Source organism: Hylobates moloch, unplaced genomic scaffold (assembly GCF_009828535.3).
Source record: "Hylobates moloch isolate HMO894 unplaced genomic scaffold, HMol_V3 SCAFFOLD_13, whole genome shotgun sequence".
NCBI lineage: Eukaryota > Metazoa > Chordata > Mammalia > Primates > Hylobatidae > Hylobates > Hylobates moloch.
Genome location: NW_026652288.1, coordinates 20,662,456 through 20,685,261, shown reverse-complemented (window position 1 = coordinate 20,685,261; position 22,806 = coordinate 20,662,456). Strand labels below are relative to the sequence as shown.

The following is a 22,806-nucleotide window of genomic DNA, read 5'->3' as shown; positions in this document are numbered from 1 at the left end:
GCCAGCAAGCAGAATCTGGAGATAAGAGAGAGAGGGCACAACACGTGAAATAAGATCTTTCAAAAGCAGGAGGGAGAACAACACAGGCAGAGCAATTAGTCTGTTGTCTGAAACATGTCAGCAAATTCAGGAATATACAAATCACAGGATGGAAAGAAACCCTTAGAGGCCAACTTGCTGCCCCCTTAACACACCACAAGCAGAGCCAGACAGGTAAAACTTATCTGTCTCTGCCCAGGAAAGAAGTTCCCAGCCCAGGGGGAGGTGGGAAGAGTAATGGAAATAATAAACTACAATTCATAACTTTTTTTTGCTATCACTCATCACTTATGACTGCAAAAATTTCTCAATCCAAATAGAATAGGTTCCTGCTTCTTCATGCAAACACCTCTCTCCGCAGGCTCTCAGAGTACCAAGGAGATATTTACTCCATCATCCTCACCACAAAAAAACAGAGAGGAGAGATGCAGAGTTTGATATATCCAGTGGAATTGCCACTGAGAGATAGCATTCCAACTTGACTTTACTCCCAGGAAAGCTGGTGTGTTATGGCAAGATGATGTCTCTCCACTCCCTCTAGAATGTGAGATTCAACTGTTTGGCTGTTTACCCAAAAACTGGGGGAAAATAAGCCCCTGAATCCTGAATCAGGAGCAAAGAAGATGCATCAGGATCCTAACATTGTCTTCTACTTACTGTTTCCCTTTCTGACTTTTTCAGAGGGCAAGGATAGTTTCATATATGTCTTTCCTGTGTGGCTAGCACAGCACCGAGGACTCAACAGGACTCAGGACAGGACCGATGAGATGAGACGAGACAAGAAGAGACGAGACGAGAAGAGACGAGACGAGACGAGACAAGATGAATGAGAGTCATGAAAAGAGAGCATATGGCACATAAATACAAGATGATCTTGCATTTTGTGACTGACCTCTTAAAGAAGCTTTATCTTCAAACCTGAAACTGAGTCTGGAGAAACAATAGGAAGTGGGTCCAGAGAAGTGAGTCAATAGGAATATCAGTCCCCTCCTCCCTCACATCTCACTGGAGAGATGTGTCACTCTCCAACTCCTAGGAAGTTTGTCATGTGTAACTCAGTGTAATTATGGCAGGATTTTTTGTTTGTTTGTTTGTTTGTTTTTGAGGCAGAGTCTTGTTCTATCACCCTGGCTGGAGTACAGTGGCACGATTTTGACTCATTGCAGCCTCAACATCCAGGGCTCAAGCCCCTCAGTCTCCCCAGGAGCTGGGACTCACAGATGCAGGCCATGATGCCTAGTTAGTTTTTTTGTTTTGTTTTTTTTTAAACTTTATTTTTGTAACTTTTTGTCACCCAGGTTGGTCTTGAAATCCTGGGCTCAAGCAATCTTCCTGCCTCAACCTCCCAAAGTGTTGGTATTATAAGCGTGAGCCACCTCACCTGGTCGTTTTTTCTTATTATAAGATAGAATAGTCACTTTTTCACAGGTTTAAGAGTTATGTCCCTTAATGGGAACTGTCTGTTTATATGCTTCGCCCACATTTCTGTTGTTGTGGAAAGAACAGCTTTTTGTGACAGTATCTACTGTGTGCCTAGGAAGTAGTCCTGTGATATATAATATTTTAATGTTAAACTAGAAGTTGACAACTATCACTTACTAATTAACATTAGTCTTTTGAAGTTAGGGATCCTTATGAGGCAGATGGGGTGAAAGGCTACCATGTGGCCATCTATGTCTTATGTTATAACTACTCTAATCTGAGGGTAAATATACCAGGCACACTATTCTAAGTTGGAGTGATTTCTGTTCTCCTTAACAACTATCATACATACCCTTTAGCTATAGAGGATCCCCTATTATTATCATCATTATTATCATTCCTCAGCCCTAGGATTAACAGAGGAGGTAGCAAGCCCGAAATGGGCAAGTCTAGGACTCAAAGAACTGACACTAGAGCTGGTTCTCGAAACGGAGGTCGAGATCATAATTCAGAGTGTGAAGTGTAGTTGTTTGTTTGCAGGTTTATGCCAAGAGCATTACTTACTTTAGATTAAACCACAGAAAATCTTCAAGGTTCAATAATTTGTGACCTATAAAAAATGGCAATGTCATATATGGTTCAAACTAATAGACAGGTGCTGGCATGTTACTTCCAGAGAAAGTCCATCCTGCTTGAAGCAGAGGGCATCACAAGAGGAGCTAGCAAGGGCTTGCAGCGCACCAGCCATGGGAGCTCCAGTAAGTGGAGATGCCCTGCAAACCATGATTTGTGCACACGTAACAATGTAACAGTAATAACAATGTATACAGCTAATGTTTGTATAAGTCCTTACCTACTTTTGACAGATGCTGTTAAGCCATGCTAATTCATTTAATTATTATCACAAGAGTAACTTTATAAGGTACGGCTGTGCTTATTCCCATCTTTAGAGTGAGGAAACTAATGCATAAGAAAGTCAAGTGACTTGCTCAGAATCACATGGCTAATAAGTGCCTAAGTAGGGCTCAAGCCCAGGCCAGCTAGTTTCAGATGCCACAGTTCTCAACCATTGTGCTGCACCACTGCTTTCACAGAGACTGTAGCTGCTGAAGTCAAATAATATAGACAGACAAGTCTCCAAATTTAAAAGCTTTTATTTGGCAAGCAAGAATTCCAGTTCAAGGCAAACACACAGACTGTCCGGTCTTCCCTAGGTCTGAAGAACAAAAAGAGGATTGGGAGTTTTATCAGAAAGAGAAATGTCACATACTGTTTTGAAAGAAAACTCCTTGGCACTAGAGAAGCTTCTGGGAGCTGGCAAGCTCTGACTGGTGAGTGACAGTGGTAGGTAAAATTAGTCTTAGAGGCAGGTTGTTTTAGCAGCTACTAGGCAAAACTGGTCTTATGGTTACATCAGGCTGTTTCAGCAGCTGGGCTTGCAGAAAATTTAATTCTTGGAGCAGATGCTTTGTGCTCCAAGTGCTTTTTCCCCTTGGCCTCTGGAGTCTTATTTGGTTCAGTATGATAAGAATGACCCAATTTGTCTAATCAACCTTCACATGTTTTAGGACATGGGACTCAGGGACTCTCTGTGCACAGTGGAACCAGGTTTAGGACAGGAAGACCCGCTACTGGCTTGACTGATTAGTGAGGAAGAGGTGTCTCAAGGGCAGATCCTGTGAGCCTTGGTCTCATGGGCTCAGATCCCAGGTGGGCAGAGCCTAGTCTTGAGCCTTCAATGGCCATCTCCACCTAGAGAGGGTTGGGGCAGGCAAGATGGGCACCAACACTCTCTTCCATATCTTTTCTCACTTCTTGGGCCTCTCTTTTCTGTGTTCCTGTTTTCCCTGTCCTACATCTAAGTGTTTTTGTTTCTGCAGGATTCATCTCTCCATATGTAAAATCCCTCACTGAATCTTCCTTTTTATGGGGAATCTAGAATTCTTAACCTGGCATACAAAAACCTTGATAGTCCATAAATATATATTGAGAACGTATGTATAAGTTGAAACCAGACCCTGTAATGGACATCTTTTGAATGATATGATAGTGTGGTTTTAAAAGAGTTGTGACGGTCAGAAAATAATTAATGTAGAATTCAGAGGGTGAGAGGAGGGGGAATAAAAATTAAAGAATCTTGGCTTACTTAATTAAACCCCTATACTTGGGGGATGAGGTAAAGAAGATTATTGGACACTAAGAGATTTCCCCAAGGGCTGAAAGTCCTTTCTCCCTTGTGAGGGTGCCACAGCTAAATCTGGGAGAGTCACAGCCTTGAGAAGGTTTGGAACAACTGATTGGATTAGTGAATGGGAGGGGCATTTTGTCATGTAGTATTCATCTTTAATGAAACTAAAATGTTGAAAGTATTTCCCTACCATAACAAATCACAAAACGATGAATTCCAGCTCTGAATTCCTTAACATAAGAATACACTCTAACAGATTTTATTGTGAGGGTTTACTTTCCATCCCTGACTGGGGGCTGGGGTCCTGGATACTGGTGACCAGGGCAGCCCTGCTCATCCCCCACACCATTTGGGAGGTTGTAAGGCAACTCAACTTTCAGCCCAAGCATGGATTTTTTTGATTGGATTGCAAATGCTATCCCATAGTTATGCTTTGGATGATTTTTTAGAAATTATGTGAGAAGATTATTACTTGTTTTTCATAGATGTTAAAGAGAGATGAAAGGATAGCCTACCTGAAAAAATAATTTGAAAGCTTCAAAGTTTCTGCAGAAACTGCATTGAAGATATAAAGATACCAAATAAGAAGCAAAAGCAAATTTTTTATAAAATAAGAAGTTAGCATTTCCACTAAAAATGTGAAATTACACCTAGTAAAAAAAGATATAACACGGACATCTTTAGTAAAACACAAATAGCACAAAAATGTCCATTGATCATTCTGCAAGCATCCAAAGGAATGATTTGCAAAAATCTCTCAGAGGTTTGGGGTCTTTTGTAAAAACAGTTCATCTTACTTGGCCACCACCCACGACTCCAGCAGCCACTTTACCTCTCTTAAGGTGATATTTGGTCTTATAGTTTGACTATTTATATAGGTCTTGCTAAAAGTAAACGAAAAGAAAAACACTTTGTACACATCTTGGTATCCTTGGGGAAGGGTCTGAAGTGAATGTTATGTTTGCACACTGGAAGGTCCCAGACCCATAGAAGAAAGGGAACTGAATGTGAAAGGTTATATTGGTAGACCAATGATAATAACTATTACTTATGGACTATTAACCAAGTACCAGCACTGTGCCAAGTACCTTATCTGTATTAACTTATTTAATAAATACAAAACCCTATCAGGTAGGTATCATTTATTGTGATCTCCTTTTTACAGATAGGGAAACAGAAGCCCAAGGAATTAAATAACATGTCCCAAATGACACAGCTAGTGAGTGGCAGAACTGAACAGGCCCCTGGCTTCAGAGCTTGCGTTCCTAGCCATGCTGGTAGTCCACATCCTTAAAAAGAAGAGATGCACGAACAAAGGAAGCATGAGTACCTAGCCCTGCATAAATGGTGGGTATCTTCTGGGTCTGTGTAGGATCCACTTGTTCTGTAACAAGGGTAAGCTGCTCCATAGATCACCCAGCATGTGGAAGGCCTGTCTTTCTTTTTTTTTTTGAGACGGAGTCTCGCTCTGTCGCCCAGGCTGGAGTGCAGTGGCACGATCTCAGTTCACTGCAAGCTCTGCCTCCTGGGTTCACGCCATTCTCCTGCCTCAGCCTCCCCAGTAGCTGGGACTACAGGTGCCCGTGACCACGCCCGGCTAATTTTTTGTATTTTTGGTACAGACAGGGTTTCGCCGTGTTAGCCAGGATGGTCTCGATCTCCTGAACTTGTGATCCACCCGCCTCAGCCTCCCAAAGTGCTGGGATTACAGGCATGAGCCACCGCGCCCGGCCGGCCCGTCTTGCTTCTTATTGCTCTATATGGTTACCTAGAACCAAGTCTGGCTAACAGGATGAATTGACTGAACACATAAAAATCTTTAAAGGCCAGGTGTGGTGGCTCACGCTTGTAATCCCAACACTTTGGGAGGTGAAGACGGGCGGAATGCCTGAGCTCAGGAGATTGAGACCAGTCTGACCAACATGGAGAAACTCAATCCCTACTAAAAATACAAAAATTAGCCGGGTGTGGTGGTACCCCAGCTACTGGGAAGGCTGAGGCAGGAGAATCACTTGAACCCGGGAGGCAGAGGTTGCAGTGAGCCAAGATTGCACCATTGCATTCCAGCCTGGGCAGCAAGAGTGAAACTCCATCTCAAAAAAAAAACAAAATCTTTAGAAATGGAAGTCACAAATGTTTCAGCACATCAGCATGAACCTATACATATCCATTTCATACATGATGTAAATACCAAGTTTTCTTAACTAAGCCCATATCTCCTCTTTCCTTCACCATCCAGGATACGGCCAAGGATGCTGAAATTAACCAATAAATGCTTTGTCACTGATTTATTGATTGATTGAGAGCTGGAGGTCACAGTGTGTTTGGTTTTGGCTTTCGAGCCCCAGCTTCATTTATAGGTGCTGACGTCAATACTCCATTCTCAGCAATTAATGGAACCAGCAGACAAAATCAACAAGGGTGTAAAGGAACTCAACAACACCCTCAACCGACAGGATTTAATTGCCATTTGTAGAAAACTATACCAAACTCAGCAGAATACGTACTTTTTTTCAAGTGCCCATGGAATGTTCACCAATATAGGCCATCTTCTGTGCCATAAACAAGCCTCAACAAATTTAAAAGATTGAAATCAGAGAGTAAATTTTCTGACCATAATGGAGCCAAACTGCTGTTGAGTTCATCACACTCCTCAGACCACCAATATAATTTTTTTGTCTTAGTTTAATATCATTTTTTCCCAAATATGCTATTATTGTGTCTTTCTTTTTAAGCTGGTTGATGTCAATGATGTCAGTTTAAAAATCTCATAAATGAATAGCCAAAAATATTTCTTCCAGTACTTTTCTGAAGATGCCTAATATCTCATGTAAATAAATCTTTTTCTAATTTATAGTTCTTTTTAGTGTCTTTCTTTCTTGCAAAGGACACCCTTATATCTCTTGTTTCCCAACCAAATCACTCACATCATCAAAGCCCTGACCTGCACTTCCTGAGAAGGCCAAGGTTAGCGGCTGTGTTATCTCTTGAGCTAAAAGGATTGCTGACTTAAAAGTGCATGGGAGTCGATAGCTCTCTGGAGCCTGCCTTTAATCCCCTAGAGATGCGTTTACTCTGCTAGGAGAAAGATAGCCTCCAAAGAGCAAAAGTCAACAAGCTTTATCATTCTTCTTCCTGGGTTATTCTGCTGCTGCTGAAAGGATTTATGAGTGTCCTAGGGCAGTAGTTTTCTGGATTTATCCTACTCCTGGAATGAATGCCACAGGATTTCATGGCTGTGTGGTCACCAGGGTACAGTAGCAAATGTGCCAGTGTTGTGCCCTAGAGGCAACCTCCAACCTTTCTCCACTGCCGCACACACCGTGACCAAAGCCCATCTCAGGAAGCACTCAGATACTGGGCAGGCCACATTCGAGGCACTCTCAAGACCATTAGGACCACTGTGCCTGGTCAGCTAGTCAGTTGACAGAATCTTATCAAAGATTTTGAAAGCCTTTCTCAGGAAATACCAGAAGTGTAGACCTATTTTTGTTTGCGGTTCCCATTCAGGCTATTAGGGGCTCAGTTCTGCCCCCCAAAATCCATATATTGAAGCCCTAATCCCCCTTGTGATGGTATGTAGAGATGGGGCCTGTGGAAGGTGATTAGGTTTAGGTGAGGTTATGAGGGTAGGACCCTCATGAATGAATTAGTGCCCTTATAAAAGATGCCAGAGAGCTGTCTCCCCACTCATCCTCCTTCCATGTGAAGATGCAGTGAAAAGGCAGCTGTCTGAAAGCAAGGGAGACAGCCCTCCTTCTGATCTCAGCCTTCTAGCCTTCAGAACTGTGAGAAAATACATTTATGTTGTTGAAGCTGTTTTGTTAAGGCAGCCCGAGCAAAATAAGGCATGTGTTGAAACCCTACCCCAAATGCCTCAGAATGTGACTATATTTGCAGATAGAATCTTCAGAGAGGTAACGAGATTAGAGGAGGTTGTTAGGATGAGCCCTAATCTAATATGACTGTTTTCCTTATAAAGAGGGCTTAGGACACAGACATGCACAGAGGAAAGACCACGTGTAGATGCAGGGAGAAGATGGCCATCTATAAGCTAAGGGGAGAGGCCTCAAATGAAACCAGCTTTAATCTCATAGAAGTTAAAAGTAGAACAGAGGATACTAGAGGCTGGGAATGATGCGGGACAGATAGGACAGGGGGAGATTTGTTAAAGGATACAAAATTACAGCAGGATAGATTTTAGTTCTAGTGTTCTACAGCACCTTAGGATGACTATAGGTAACAATAATACGTTATATAGTTTCAAATAGCTAGAAGGAGAATACTGACTGTTCCCAACACAAAGAAATGATCAATGTTTGAGATGAAGAATATGCTGATTACCCTAATCTGATTACATTATATGTATCCTATGTACATGTACCCCATGAATATGCATAATTATTCTGTCAATTTAAGAAGTAAAATTTTAAATTTTAAAAAAGTACTTATCTATATGCTGCTTACCAGAGTTATTAACACATAGATAAAATAAAATTAAAAGGATAGAAAAAATATAGTCCCATTTAACTTATGAATATATGTATACCAAAAAACCTTAAACATTAAAAACCCAAATCCAGGCTAGGCATGGTGGTTCACGCCTGTAATCCCAGCACTTTGGGAGACCGAGGTGGGTGGATCACCTCAGCTCAGGAGTTCGAGACCAGCCTGGCCAACATGGTGAAACCCCATCTATACTAAAAATACAAAAATTAGTTGGGTGCAATGGCGGTTGCCTGTAATCCCAGCTACTGAGGAGGCTGACGCAGGAGAATTGCTTGAAGCCGGGAGGCAAAGGTTGCAGTGAGCTGAGATTGTGCCACTGCATTCCAGCCTGGGTGACAGAGTGAGACACCATCTCAAAACAAAACAAAAAACAAAACAAAACAACAACAAAAAAAAACAACCGAATCCAGCAATGAGAGGGAAAAAAAGAAACCAACTCTGCCAGTACCTTAATCTTGAACTTCCAGAATCCAGAGCTGTGAGGAAATCAATGTCTACTGTTTACGCCGCCCAGTCTGTGGTACTTTGTTAAGGCAGCAAAGTAGCGAATTCCACATATGCTATCATCCCCGTTCATAAAATAACTCAGAAAACCAACGAATTCAGAGGTATTGGGACACCGGATGGCAAGGGTGAGAAACAGGACAGATCACCTTCCCAATGAGGGTTGAGATTGCAGCTGAGATTTGGTGGTGGGGCAAGAGAGAGAGAGAGAGTGCTGTGGAGAGAGAGAGGAGAAAGGGAGTGAGAGATGGGGGTGAGAAGGAAACGTTGTCAGGAGGGGAATCAGGCTCAAGACCCGAGCTGACCTGCCCTGAGGATGGGGCCGGTCCTCAGTGAGGCAGGCTCAGAAGCTGTCTGTGCCACCTGACTCTCCCACCTCTCCGCCTCCCTCCTTTCAGGAAGGCTGTTACTTCTCTGACCAGTAAGGGAGCAAATAGCTCATCTGACTTCTCACAAGGAGACACGGCTATGTTATTAATGAAGTGAGAAGGAAGTAATTATCTGGATAATTCAGGCATCCATCACCACTTTCAACTAAATTGTCCAGGCTGAAAAGGTGCAAGAGTCAAGAGGAACAGAATGATTTTAATTAATTGCCTAAATTTACCATTTTCTATTGGATTTGTTCAAATTAAATGACTGAGCTGGCCTCCAGCTTTGCCCAGGGGTCAGCCAGTGGTGGAGAAAGCCATTGGCCAGTGTTCCCCAAGGGACTCCAGTGCCAGGGCCTGGTCCAAAATGATCGACAGACACATCATTTCATACCAACTCTTTTTCAGAGGTATTTTCTGAGTGTGCTGCAGTATCTCACATTTCAGATTGTTAATCTGGTAGGATCAGCCATGTAAAGCCACAATTTGGACATGGGCAGGATAAGTATTGAAAAACAACTGAGATGGCTGAGCCCAGCTTCTTGTTTACCTACTTGGGGAAATTGCATGAAGACATTTACAAGGGAAAAATTGTAATAAAGAGCATTTACATTAAGAACACATCCAAACAGCAGCAAGCACAGGTATTTCCGCATGTTTATGCTTTTCCCTAAGCACATTTCATCAGAAATCTGGATATTATCAAAGGCAGCCCCTAGGAAATGCCTCTAATTCCCATCTCCTTCTCTGGCAGTGAATCGCTGTGATATTTTCATGTTGCCTCTCCTCCCTGGGAGCCCACTGAGGCTCAGAACCCCCTCCTGCCTTATTTCTCTAACAAATGCCATAAAGAATCTCAGGTTTCCTAATCCTCTCATTGAGATTCAGGTTGGTGTAGTATGAGCTGCATGGGATATAAAGTCACAACACCTGAGTTTGAGTTCTAGCGTGGCTATTTATATGCCAGGTGATCCTGGAAAGTCTTTTAACCCCAGGGAGGTTCAGGTGCCTCACCTGTGATGTGTAACATAAAACGCACAGCTACCAGGATTAAAAGAAATAATGGAAACCAAAGCCCTTTACAAACATAAAGCGTTGTGTGACTGCAGATCTTGCTAATAAGACAGTAGCTTATTTCTCCAGATAGAGGGCAACTCGTGTGCTTACACCAAAGTCACTGAGACTCAATCTTATGTTGGTCATTTGATCTTACATATTCATAACTGCCCCTTCTAGGTACCTGTGCTTATATAATGAAGACAATAGAATTTGGTTAGTTATGTAAAACTTAGCCCTGGCTCCCTCATTTGTAAGATGGCTGGTTAAAATATCTATTTTGCAGATTTTTTGGAATGTAAAATGAGATAATTTATGACAGTTAATTATCACAATGATGGGTCCATTTTTTGGTGCTTGAGAAATACTAGGGTTTACAAATATATATATTTACAATGATAGGCCAATTTCCTGTTGCCACTGAGGAGCAGAGATGAAGTATTCACCATCTTCAACATCTGCACACTGTAATTGTCTGTGAAGGGTGCTATCTCATTTTGTTGGCTTGTTTCTAGTTCCCCATCCTTACTCCGCATCCCCACTCCCAACTCTTATTCTTCTCATTCACACCAAAAGCAACCATTCCAAGGTGCTTGATGTCACTTTTTTAAACTTGTATTTGTTGCTAGTTTTCTATGTTTCCTTATAAAACATGTTAAGCTGTTTTGGATACAGAGTAAGCCTTATGTCTCTAACCACTGAATACTTTCTTTCTGAATGAAAAGGGAAGAAAGGTTATCAGGACATTACAGACTCTAAAAGAAGCTTGGGATTTCAGCTTCGGAGACCAAGAATATCTCTATTTTTTTCTCTGAAAAGGCAATAGTTCAGGGCCTGTCCTCTCAGTGACTGGGGCTCTGGTCACTTCTTTGAAAAGCCCCAGGGAGGAACAGTCCCTGATAAGGACTGATTCTGCTCATTGAGCAATAGGGCTAATGTCACCCACATTGGGAACAGGTCACGCCCTATTAGCAAGGAGGCAGAAGAGGTAACTCAGGGCCACTTACAGGCTCACAGAACCTGAAAATTAGTAACAGCAAAGTGCAAAAGGATTCCTTTATACATGAAAAATTAACTCAAAAGGGATCATAGCCTTAGACATAAGACCTAAAACTATAAAACTCTTGGAAGAAAACACAGGAGTAAAATTCCTTGACCATGTTTTAGGCAATAGTTTCTTACGTATGACACTGAAAGGAAAAGCAACAAAGGAAAAACGTTAATTGAACTTCATCAAAATTAAAAACTTTTGCATTTTAAAGAAAAGTAGAAAGACAACCCACAGAATAAGAGAAAATATTTGCAAATGCTATGTCTGATAAGAAACCTGAATCCAGAAGGCAAAAACAACTCTTACAACTTAATAATAAAAAGTCCAAGCACTCCAATTTAAAAATTCAAAATCCAAAGAATTTGAGTAGACATTTCTCCAAAAGAGATATACAAATTGCCAGTAAGAACACAAAAAGATGCTCAACATCAATAGCCATCATAGAAATGCAATAAAAGCCACAATGAGATACCACTTCACATCCACTAGGACGGGTATAATTTTAAAAAAAACAGATAATAATAAGTGTTGACAAAGATGTGGAGAGATTGGAACCTTCATATATTCCTGGTGTGAATATAAAATGGTATAGCCACTTTGGAAAACAATCTGTCAGTTCCTCATATGATTAAACATAGAATTACCATGTTACCCAGCAATTTCACTCCTAGGTATACATCTAAGAGAAATGAAAGCATGTGTCTACATAAAAACTTGAATGCAGATATTCATAGCAGCATTATTCCTGATAGCTGTTAAGTAGAAGCAACACAAATGTCTATCAATTGATGAATAAATAAAATGTGACATATCTATACAATGGAATATTAGTCGGTAATTAAAAAAGAATAAAAGGCTACAACATGTTTGAACCTTGAAAATATTATGGGAAGTGAAAAATGCCAGTTGCAAAAGACCACATATTGTTTGATCCCATGTATATGAAATGTCCAAAACAGGCAAATCTGTAGAGAAAGTAACTTAGTGGTTGCCTAGGGCTGGACAGGTAGGGAACTTAAGGGGTGATGGCTGATTGGTACCAGAGTTCTTTTGGGGGTGATTAAAATATTCTAAAATTGATTGTTGTGAATCCATTAGTATATTTGCAGATAAGTGAATATACTTATCTGTGGCCTCTGCAGGGTGGGCCTTAGAACACTTAAAGGTGGCCATTATTTTTTTTAAATGACTCTGTTAGAAATTAAGTGCACCACTAAAAAGAGAAAACTAAGAAATTCCTGATACTAAATGGCCCATTTCCACCCACTTTGTTTTTGGAGACCAAGTAACCTAAGCAGTCTGGGCTCTGGCAATGGCCTGAGCCCTCTCCATGCTATCAGAGAGGGAAAAACACACAGATGAAAACAGTGTCAGGCCATTCTGGTAGTTATTTGGTTTTTACTTTAGAATCTAGATAAAGATGGTGTCAGAAAAACTTCCATCTCGGTACTGACCATTCCTGGCTTTCCCTGTGATGGACGGTCTATGCCCTGGATTGGGGACAGAAATAGCAGAGACCTGAGATAAGACCACAAAGCACTGATCCACATGTGCAGGCTCCATCTGGCCATCTGTAGATAGACAGGCTGGAAAGGTTTCCCTTCTGGAAACTCTTCATTGCATGCTGCCTAGAACATGATCTAATTTCATAAAACTCCACCAGTTAGGCAGCCTGTTAATGGGTGCCCAGGAATTCTCAGATTGATGGAGAAGAGTTGGATTCAATAACCTTATGGCCCTTCTAGGCCCTGAACCTCTATGATCCTATGTAATGAGTTACATAATCATATTTATTCTAAATACAAACCCACAAAAAAACAATGAAATTTTTCACTTTCAATAAGAAATAGATTACAAGATGATATGGCTTGGCTGTGTCCCCTCCCAGATCTCATCTTGAATTGTAATCCCCATAATCCCCACATGTTTAGGGAGGGACCTGGTGGGAGGAGATTGGATCGTGGGGGTGGTTTCCCCCATGCTATTCTTGTGACAGTGAGTGAGTTCTCACGAGATCTGATGGTTTTATAAGGGGCTATTTCCCCATCGCTCCTCACTCGTCTCTCTCCTGCTGCCATGTAGAGAAGGTCTTTGCTTCTCCTTTACCTTATGCCATGATTGTAAGTTTCCTGAGGCCTCCCCCAGCCATGTGGAACTGTAAATCAATTAAACCTCTTTCCTTTATAGATTATCCAGTCTCGGGTGTTTCTTCACAGCAGCGTGAAAACAGACTAATACACAAGAGAATACACTGGTATCAAAGATTCATCTTTTTTTCTTTTTTTTCAGGTGGAGTCTGGCTCCGTCACCTAGGCTGGAGTGCAATGGCACAATCTCAGCTCACTGCAACCTCCGTCTCCTGGGTTCAAGCGATTCTCCTGCCTCAACGTCCTGAGTAGCTGGGATTACAGGTGCAGGCCACCATGCCTGGCTAATTTTTGTATTTTTAGCAGAGATGGGTTTTCACCATGTTGGCCAGGCTGGTCTTGAACTCGTGACCTCAGGTGATCCACCTGCCTCGGCCTCCCAAAGTGCTGGAATTACAGGCACGAGGCACCGTGCCTGGCCCAAAGAGCAATCTCCAAGCAATTTTATGTAGCCAATGTAGATTTGGTGCAATTAGAGTAGAATGAATAACCTAGATTATAAACTAAAGATCCAAGTTCTCGCCTTACCTCTGCCCTTGTCATGAAAACAAAACAAAACAAAACAAAACAAAACTTCTTAGCCTGTCTAGGCCACAGTTTCTCTATAAGATGAGAATATTAGTCACGATTTGGTCTCTAATATCCTGTCTATGTTTGAGACTACAGATATCTGTTGCTACATTTCCCTTCATAGCTCTGGACAAGGAGAATTCAGCCCAATTCTCGTGGCCTTCTACACAATCCAGAGTTTCAATGCCATATGTACTATATTTAGTGTCAAATTAAGTCAAAGGCTTCATTAGCCTGAAAGCTCTGTCCCTGGCCTGGGCATGGCAAACTGTATCCCCCACTGACCATCCCCCTGTCTCCCTTCTCCCCAGAGACTCCAGTAGCCTGGCGTCATCACAGGCAGCCAGACACATCCAACATGTTCCTAGCTTCCTGCCACTGCACTTACAGTGTGCCTCCGTCTTCAGTTACCCAAATCCTGCCCACCATCCCAGAGCCAGTTCAACCTCACCCGTCCAGGACCCCTGAGACCCCCATCGTACCACTATAGTCTAACTGTGGTGTAGACCCCACACTGGGCACATTGCGTATGCTCATGATTGACTGTGATGTCTGATTATGCCCTTCTCCTGGTCTGAAATCTCTCGGAGGAGCGTGCTCAGGGGCTCCATAGTATGTGAAGAGAAGCAGTGCTGATGTGGGAATGGTGAGGTGTGCTAATCCACCCAAGCTGTCTGGCACCAGCACTGGTCTCAGCCTTCTGAGGTAATGCATTCTGAGCCTTAGTCTTGAGAGAACATAAAGAAAACTTTTTTAAAAAGTAGTAAAAAGTGGCTGACAAAAGCTGACCAAAGGCCTTTCAAAGGAAATGCTAAGTTATATCTAAGAAAGTTTATCCGAGGTCAGGCAAAGATGAAGCCTAAAGCTAGACGTGGGGAAGAACTTCTGGAGAGTTGCGATTCCCTGTGCCCCAGCATCCCCAGGAGGGCATGTCCTCATCTGATTTGGAAATCTGTATAAAATGAGTGAAGGGTTCTATTTCTTAGGCAGTGTGGGCACAGGTCTTTGGAGAGGTCGGTGGCCTCCCAGAAAATCCTTCCTGCTTGATGGTTCTGGATCCTCAGCCACAGCTCCTAACAGCCATGAGGTTTGAGCCCAAAATAATTTATGTGTTTGTTTCTTCAGTCCCAAAGTTTCCACAGAATCAAAGTAGTAAGAACTGAACGGGGCTAAGAGACTGTCCATTCCTGTTTTCTCATCACACAGATGAGGGACTGCCACCCAGAGCCGTAGAAACTGTCCCATGGCCCCAGTTCCCAGACCCTTCCTCTCTCCTACAGCTCCAAGTTCACTGTGCATTCTAAATTAAGATGTAAACATAAGCAGCAACACCCAAGAGTAAAAATGAAGTGTGCATATGAAAGAAACCTATTCACATGGACCATATTACATTATAATCACAGTGTTTACTGCTTGGCTACCATCTGCCTGGCCTAGCAAGGGTGTCAGTGAGGAAGAGAGGACAAGGGGTACCAATCTGTGAACTAGGCATGGTTCTTGCTCTCCCAGCTTCTCTCTCTCATTGGCAAGGGAACAGGTAAATACATGAAAAATCAAATAATGTTATAAGAGAAAAATATAAGTTCAGGACAACAACAGCAGGTTTGTATGAAGGCCTTTCATCATCATTGTCCTATCTAGAAACTGAATGACAGGGAATCAGAGTCACAAGCCATGAAGTCTAACTGGGCTGGTCCCAGAGAAAGACTCAGTGCAGTAGGTGGGGCTTCAGCCAGCCCTGGCGGGTGGAAGGATGACATCCACATAGGGAAGAGGGTGATAATTCACTTACGCAGCTCCTCACTGCACATTGAACCCTGCTGACTTCTGGCTTCTCTCCTGGGAGGAACTGCGACTCAACATTCTGATCTTATCTCTTGAGTAGCAGAATGATGGAGAAGGAAAGTTTCTTTTTGCTTCTCACAGGGGTTAATCATCCATCTGGAATGCCTACATTTGGTTGACACTGGCTCACCCTATCATCTTCCACCTGAACCATTCACCTAAATGTGCCATTTCTTTCCTGATATTTCTCATTTGTGTGTGTGTGTGTGTGTGTGTGCACGTGCTCACGCATGCATGCTGTCACTGGGTGAACAGGACACCCTGGGCATGGTTCCATCTACAATGTTTGAAGTTTACTTTCCAGCTTCTGGGTATCATTTGCAATTATAATGCTGTCATAGGCAGAAAAGAGATAGGCTAATGAATCATTGTCAATACTGATCTCTATTTGCCAGATGAGATTTCGGAACAGCATGGCTGGGAATAATTGGTATAGATTGTATTTCCTTGCTTTATGTCACTGGAAATATTTATTTAGCATCATGGTCGCTATGCATAAATATCCTGGAAAATGGGGTATAGCTGAATGGTGCAGATTCATTCATTCATATTCAGCAAAGTATGTTCTAAGCACCTACTTCAGTATGTGAACAGCACTAAACTCAGAATATTGGTCTGCTGGGGCCCTTTATTAGCTTCCATGATTCCCTGAACTTGGCCAAGACCCTTCCGGTCAGCTGCAGTTAGGCACAATAGATAGTTTTGCTTCTAGATAATGTAACTGGGACACTCAGCATTATCTATTGCCTTGAAATTCCTCTAGTCAGGTGGCTTTCTAATGGGTATCCAGAGCCCTATGACTACCCAGATTGATGGTGCACCCAGCAGGACTTTGCATTTATGAGCTGATAAGTCACAGTCACTAGCTGAGATTAATCTGTGTGACACCAGAATGTGTCTCTACCTAAAAGAAAAGGGATGAAGGGTGATATCTTTGGTCACAAATAATATATTTCCATGTGGTCTTTGACAAAGGATCTAAGTGGATTTTGTAATTGAAGAAAAATCTATGCATTAATCTTTACAGTATTTCCGTGAGTGTACTCAAGTCAGCTCAACAATTCAACATTTGCTCTGTGGGATTGTGCTAGACCCTGTCAGGGGAGAACTACTGCAGGCTGGGGCCCAGTCCAGGGAAGACTTGCCAAAGACCATCAGGAAAAGAGGGAAGCTGAGTCTTAGGTTTCTTCCTTTAGAGATGGTGACAGTCCTCTCAGCACATCCAAGCATCTCACAATGTTTCCCTGCCTCCAAGTCATCAAATTTATTTTTGATTCCTACTTCATAAAAATTATGGTCTCCCAGCACTTTGGGAGGCCAAGGCGGGCAGATCATGAGGTCAGGAGTTCAAGACCAGCCTGATCAACATGGTGAAACACCGTCTCTACTAAAAATACAAAAATTAGCCGAGCATAGTGGCATGCACCTGTTATCTCAGCTACTTAGGAGGCTAAGGCAGGAGAATCGCTTAAACCCGGGAGGCAGAGGTTGCAGTGAGCCGAGATTGTGCCACTACACTCCAGCCTGGGTGACAGAGGGAGATTCCATCTCAAAAAAAATAGAGAACATATATACATATAACAGTATATATATATTGATGCTGACCATTGGACCCTGGTTTCATCTGCACGTAACAGAGTAAGCTTGGACTTGTGATTGTAAATTAAAGCTTGACACCTCCTTTTGGCTTCTCTATACCTGAATATTCTTACTCATTCTCCGTAATGTGAATATGCATGGAAGCAGAACCGTTTCCTCAAACACCAGCAGCAGTGAACCCTGTGGAAAAGCAGTCCACATAGAATAATTCAAATAAAGTGTTCAGAGAAGTGGGGTTTCAGAGCAATTACTTTTTCCAGACCTTTCACAAATCAGTGGTGTAGTTATGACCAGCCTTGAGTTGAGACCTCTGTAATATCCATCTTTAATAACATTAATATGCTGTGGATGAGCAACTGATCACTGGAGGGAGTTTAGCTGCCCATAGGAGTTCATGGCTAATGACAATATCTGAATAAGGACAGGTGTGGAGCCCAGGTGCAGGAAGCAGGCGAAGGTCTTTCTGTGAGTCTCCTCTGAGGGAACTGGGTCTTTATACATAGTTACTGTTTCAGAATTGATCCTTCTGGAATCATCAGTCTTCACCAGTAGCTTGTTACATCCGGAGGTATCTCATAATTCAAACAAAGCTGACAAGTTGTAACAATGAGCACACACTGACTTCTGCAACAGGCGCTGTCCACTTCCCATCCACACTCCTCCAGCTTGCTCCTGGCCGCTTCCCACTCGCCTTCCTGGGTGGTCCCCCAGCAGGTATACCTACCTGGTTGGCGCCGCCTCTATCCTACCACAATTGCTCACCAGAGGTTTCCTGCCTACACAGCTTGTCTCCCTAACCAGATTGGAGGTGCCCTGGGGACACAGCCAGGCTCAGACATTCATTCAGCCCATCATAGTGCCATCCCATCAATAATCCCTTCTGAGTGATCCTGGGTTAGTAAACTGAGTGTCCCTGAAATTCTACTAAGGCTGATTCCCTACAGCTGGGCAGAGGCAGCGAGCGCTGGCTGAAGTTTCCTGTGGGAAATGGGCAGCGCCTAGAAGAGAAGGAAACGATGCATGAGAAGGTGAGAAGGTTCCAGATGCCTATGAGGAACATGACGTGTCCTGTCCACTACTCTGCTTTTCCTCGTCGGCCTCCCCACCACTGGAGGAAACCTAGAAGCTGGTGCAGGTAGGGAAAGCCTCCTCTCAACATCCCAAGAACACTTTGCGTAAGAGGGGTGGGCCTGGGAGGTTGCTCTTCCCCAGAGGCCTCTCCTCACTGGGGTTTCTTGAAGACAGACACTTGGACTCCCGCTGGGACCAGGCAGGCCACCCATCCTCGGGGCAGTGCCTGGTCACTCACCAGACCTCCCTGCATCCCCCTTCCCTTTCCTCCCCCAGCACGGGCTGAACCCCACAGCCACAGGATACTGATCAGGATTAGGGCGTCGGTGCAAATCCAAGGTCCACCAAAATGGAAAAGAAGTAACCCATGGGAACTTGTCTCCACCAAGACAGCGCTCAGGACTGGTTCTCCACGTGGCTCCCAATTCAGTCCAGGAGAAGCAGGGATTTTGTTTCCGTGGTAGGTCATCTGAAGAAGGCACCCCTGGTCAGGGCAGGCTTCTCAGACCCTGAGGCGCCGGCCATAACCCCACTGAGACACAGGAAGGGCCGCGCCAGGGCCTTGAAGACGCTCGGGGGAGGGAACCCACCTGGGACCCAGCCCCTGGTGGCTGCGGCTGCATCTCATGTGGGCCCCCTCCCCTGAGGCTCTTCAAGGCTCAAAGAGAAGCCAGTGTAGAAAAGCAAACAGGCCAGGCCCGGGACGCGCCCTTTGGACCTTTTGCAATCCGGGCGCTCTTGCAGCCTGGGCTTCCTATAAATGGGGTGCGGGAGCCGGCCGCGCATTCCCACCGGGACCGGCGGGGCTGAGTGCCCTTCTTGGTTGCTGCCGCTGAGGAGCCCGCCCAGCTAGCCAGGGCCGCGAGGCCAAGGCCAGGCCGCAGCCCAGGAGCCGCCCCACCGCAGCTGGCCATGGGCCCGCCGAGGCCCGCGCTGCTGGCGCTGCCGGCGCTGCTGCTGCTGCTGGCGGGCGCCCGGGCCGGTGAGTGCGCGGCCGCGTTGCGGGCGCAGAGGGAGCGGGAGGGAGCCGGCGGTACGAGGTTGGCTGGGGCAGTCTGGGCCTAGGCCAGAGGGAGGGCAGCCACAGGGTCCAGGGCGAGTGGAGGGACTGGACCAGCTGGCGGCCCCTGCAGACTCTGGATGGGGGCGCGGGATGGAGGGGCTGAGGGGATCTCCGGAGCCTGCCTCCCTCCTGAAACGTGAAACCTGTGCCAGTGGTCCCCCTGTCGGGCCCTGGCACCCGCTGGGAAGACGTGGGAAGCTCACAGATTTCTTTCTCCTGTCTTACAGAAGAGGAAATGCTGGAAAATGTCAGCCCGGTCTGTCCAAGTAAGGCATCTGCGCATGGGGCGTGGAAGGGCGCCTAGCCCCGTGCAGTCTCCTGCACCCGGGTCCCTGAGGGCCTCCCACTCTACAGGGCTGAGATGGCATCGTGGTGTGCCCTGCTCTGAACTCAGGAAGCAAGTTCCTTGAGCCTCTGCCCACACTCAAGGGATGCCAACTCTCTTCTACCTGCCCTTCTGTTCTGTCCCAAAAGTTCAGCCTGGGGGCGGGGGAGGGAAGGGACTGTCACTCCGCTGGCCTGTGCACACTTTGAAGAAACATCACTGTCCTGTTTATCAGTGACTAGTCATTGATTCGAAGCATGTGAGGGTGAGGAAATACTGACTTTAACCTTTGTGCAGAAATAGGACCTCCACCCCCTTCCTATTTACCTGACCCCTGGGGGGTCAAAGGAACTGGCCTCCAAGCGGGACCCTGTATGCTGGAGCTGCGAGGCCGACTTCTGATGGGGCAGCACCGCCATCTGGTGGCCATCTGGCATCACTGCAGCTGGGCTCAGGACCTAGATGTTCTTTTTCTTCAATTGTTCAGAAAATTCCTAACTACGGTGGAAACCTCCAGAAACTCCTTTCTAGGAGTTTCTTAAGTTAGTTACGCTTAATGCTTAATGAACTTTGCCTCAAGTATTTGGTAGTCTCAGAGTCACGGAATTACGGCGTTTTCAAGCTAAAAAAGCATTAGAGATAGTACTATTTGCGTAATGTTGTCATCTCTTAATTTACCAGAGGGTCTGTCATGCAGATTTTCTGGGCCCCATTACTTGACACTTGTTACTCCCTTCCCTGTGCCTCAGATGAGATATTCAAGACATGCCAGCCAATTTAAACATTAGCCTCAGCAAAAACACAATGGAGAAGTCAAATCTATAAAGGAAAATTAATTATAAAGTCAATTAAAAATAATTTGAGTTTAATTACCATTTTTAATTCTCTATGCCACTGCCCCTCTCTGCCCAGAATTGGCTATCCTTGGGAGAGCTATTTCTGCTATGTGGCCGATGTATTTCTCCCCACATTAGGAGATGCGACCCGATTCAAGCACCTCCGGAAGTACACATACAACTATGAGGCTGAGAGTTCCAGTGGAGTCCCTGGGACTGCTGATTCAAGAAGCGCCACCAAGATCAACTGCAAGGTATGGAGGACGCAGTCAGGAGGGACCTAGAGCCCACAGCTTTCCCCCAGCCCTGTTCCAGCGGGCGCCCAACACGCGACCTTCCTGGAGGTTGTGTGCTGAGCAAACGTAGAACATCCCAGAACTGTTGTAATCTGATCAAAGCACTGGGACTTTGCCTCTGTTTGTAAGTCAGCCACATTGCTGAGATGTTGTCTGCCCCTGCCAAATTTCGCAAGTCAGATGTATTTTCCCGTTAACTTCCCAGATGCAATAGGAATCCATGATCTAGATTAGCAGCAGTGTGAGTCTGTAGATTTCAGTGTGAGAGAAGCCCAGTAGGTGAGCTAAGAGAGGCAGGCATCTCGGAATCACACTGTGAAATGCAGCTTTTATAATTTAAGTCAAACAAAATCTGTTGCTGAAAAACGAATAGAAAGAAGAAAAAATACAAACATACAGTATATTCTAAAATAAAACTTTGCTTATTATTGAGACTGTACTCATGTCATGTACAGCTGGAGCAGATCTACAGGCTGCTATTGGGGTTTGGGTGGGGAAGATAAGTCAAGCTGAGCAGTTACCTTTTTTAGAGAGTACTGTAGCTCTTGTCTGTGCTGTCCAATATGGTAGACATGAGCCACATTGGGCTACTTAAATGGAATGAAATTAAAAATTCATATTCGTTGTCACATAAGCTGCATTTCAACTGCTCAACAGCCACCCTGGCTACTGGCTCCCATATTGAACAGCACACATGTACAACATTTCTATAAAGTTATTTGAATAGTGCTGGATAATAAGTAGGAATCCGTTGAAACTCCAGCTATATGCAAAGCTCTAAATAGGCCCTAATAGATATAATCAGTTTTTTGGGTGACATTAAGGAGACATTTGCTGTGGAAACTAAGGATGGCCCTCTTCCTGCTTTCTGTTTTTCTTCTTCACTCTCCTAGTCTGCAGCGCTTCTATTTAACCACAGCTCTTTATAATTAAAGTGAGTAACTTTAGAACCAATTAAGGACATCCTGCTTCCCGTGAAAAGGGGCAAACTTAAGAAACGTGTTAGCCCGGGAGGGGGAAAAGGCCAGCAATAGGACTAAGTCTAGGTTGGTGCACAGAGAACCCAGGAGGCATGTTGATAAGGCAGGTGGTGTTGAAGAGCAGGCAGTGGTGTTCCCGGCAGCATTCCCTTTGGTGCTCTGATTAGAGGGGCCGCCTCTCATTCTTGATAGACAACCTCAATGCTCTACTACCCTGTATTCTCAGGTTGAGCTGGAGGTTCCCCAGCTCTGCAGCTTCATCATGAAGACCAGCCAGTGCACCCTGAAAGAGGTATATGGCTTCAACCCTGAGGGCAAAGCCTTGCTGAAGAAAACCAAGAACTCTGAGGAGTTTGCTGCAGCCATGTCCAGGTAAGGTGTGTTGTACATGAGCACACGCATGTGTGTGTGTCTGCTGAGGTATGAACTTGTGTGTTTACACCAGGCACGGATGTGACTCTAAGTATTTGTATTCCATATCCATCATGGATCAGGGAATTGCTGAGTTTTCACAATCATCAAAAAGAGAGAAGCATTATTTACCCTTCCCTAGTTAGGTTCCTTTAATTATCATTTTAATGTGTTTCTAAAAATCTCATGCTTTAAGCTTCTTGAGATTATAAAACTGAGATGCTTTGTTTAAACAAGTGAATTCTTATTTAAAGAACCAAACAAGACCAGTGCTTGGTGGTCTTCGGTGTACGGTCCCAGAGGCACTGGCTCCTGTGGCCAGCACATGGTGGGGCAGGGTCTGTTCAGCGCAGGGCAGAGGAGCACCAAGTCTTCAGTGGCTCCCCCTCCTAGGCTGGCATTCAGCCACTGCACGCTGATGGGGCACCGCAGCTGCATCTCTGCTGACTAGTCAGGGCCCGTGTCGCACCCGTTGTGAATATTTTCAACATCCCCCCTGCCTCATCCTCAGTCACACTTTGTA

General features: G+C 44.4%; 1 protein-coding gene across 1 annotated transcript in view; it reads left to right on the top strand.

Annotated features, from left to right (window-relative positions):
• Positions 1 to 19,156: 19,156 nt before the first annotated feature.
• Positions 19,157 to 22,806, top strand: part of APOB (apolipoprotein B) — a 42,549-nt gene continuing 38,899 nt past the window's right edge. The window contains exons 1-4 of the mRNA XM_032172346.2: positions 19,157 to 19,354; positions 19,663 to 19,701; positions 20,735 to 20,850; positions 22,099 to 22,244. Of these exons, the coding sequence (XP_032028237.1) occupies positions 19,285 to 19,354; positions 19,663 to 19,701; positions 20,735 to 20,850; positions 22,099 to 22,244 (371 nt within the window). The 5' untranslated portion in view covers positions 19,157 to 19,284. The remainder of the gene's footprint in view (positions 19,355 to 19,662; positions 19,702 to 20,734; positions 20,851 to 22,098; positions 22,245 to 22,806) is intronic.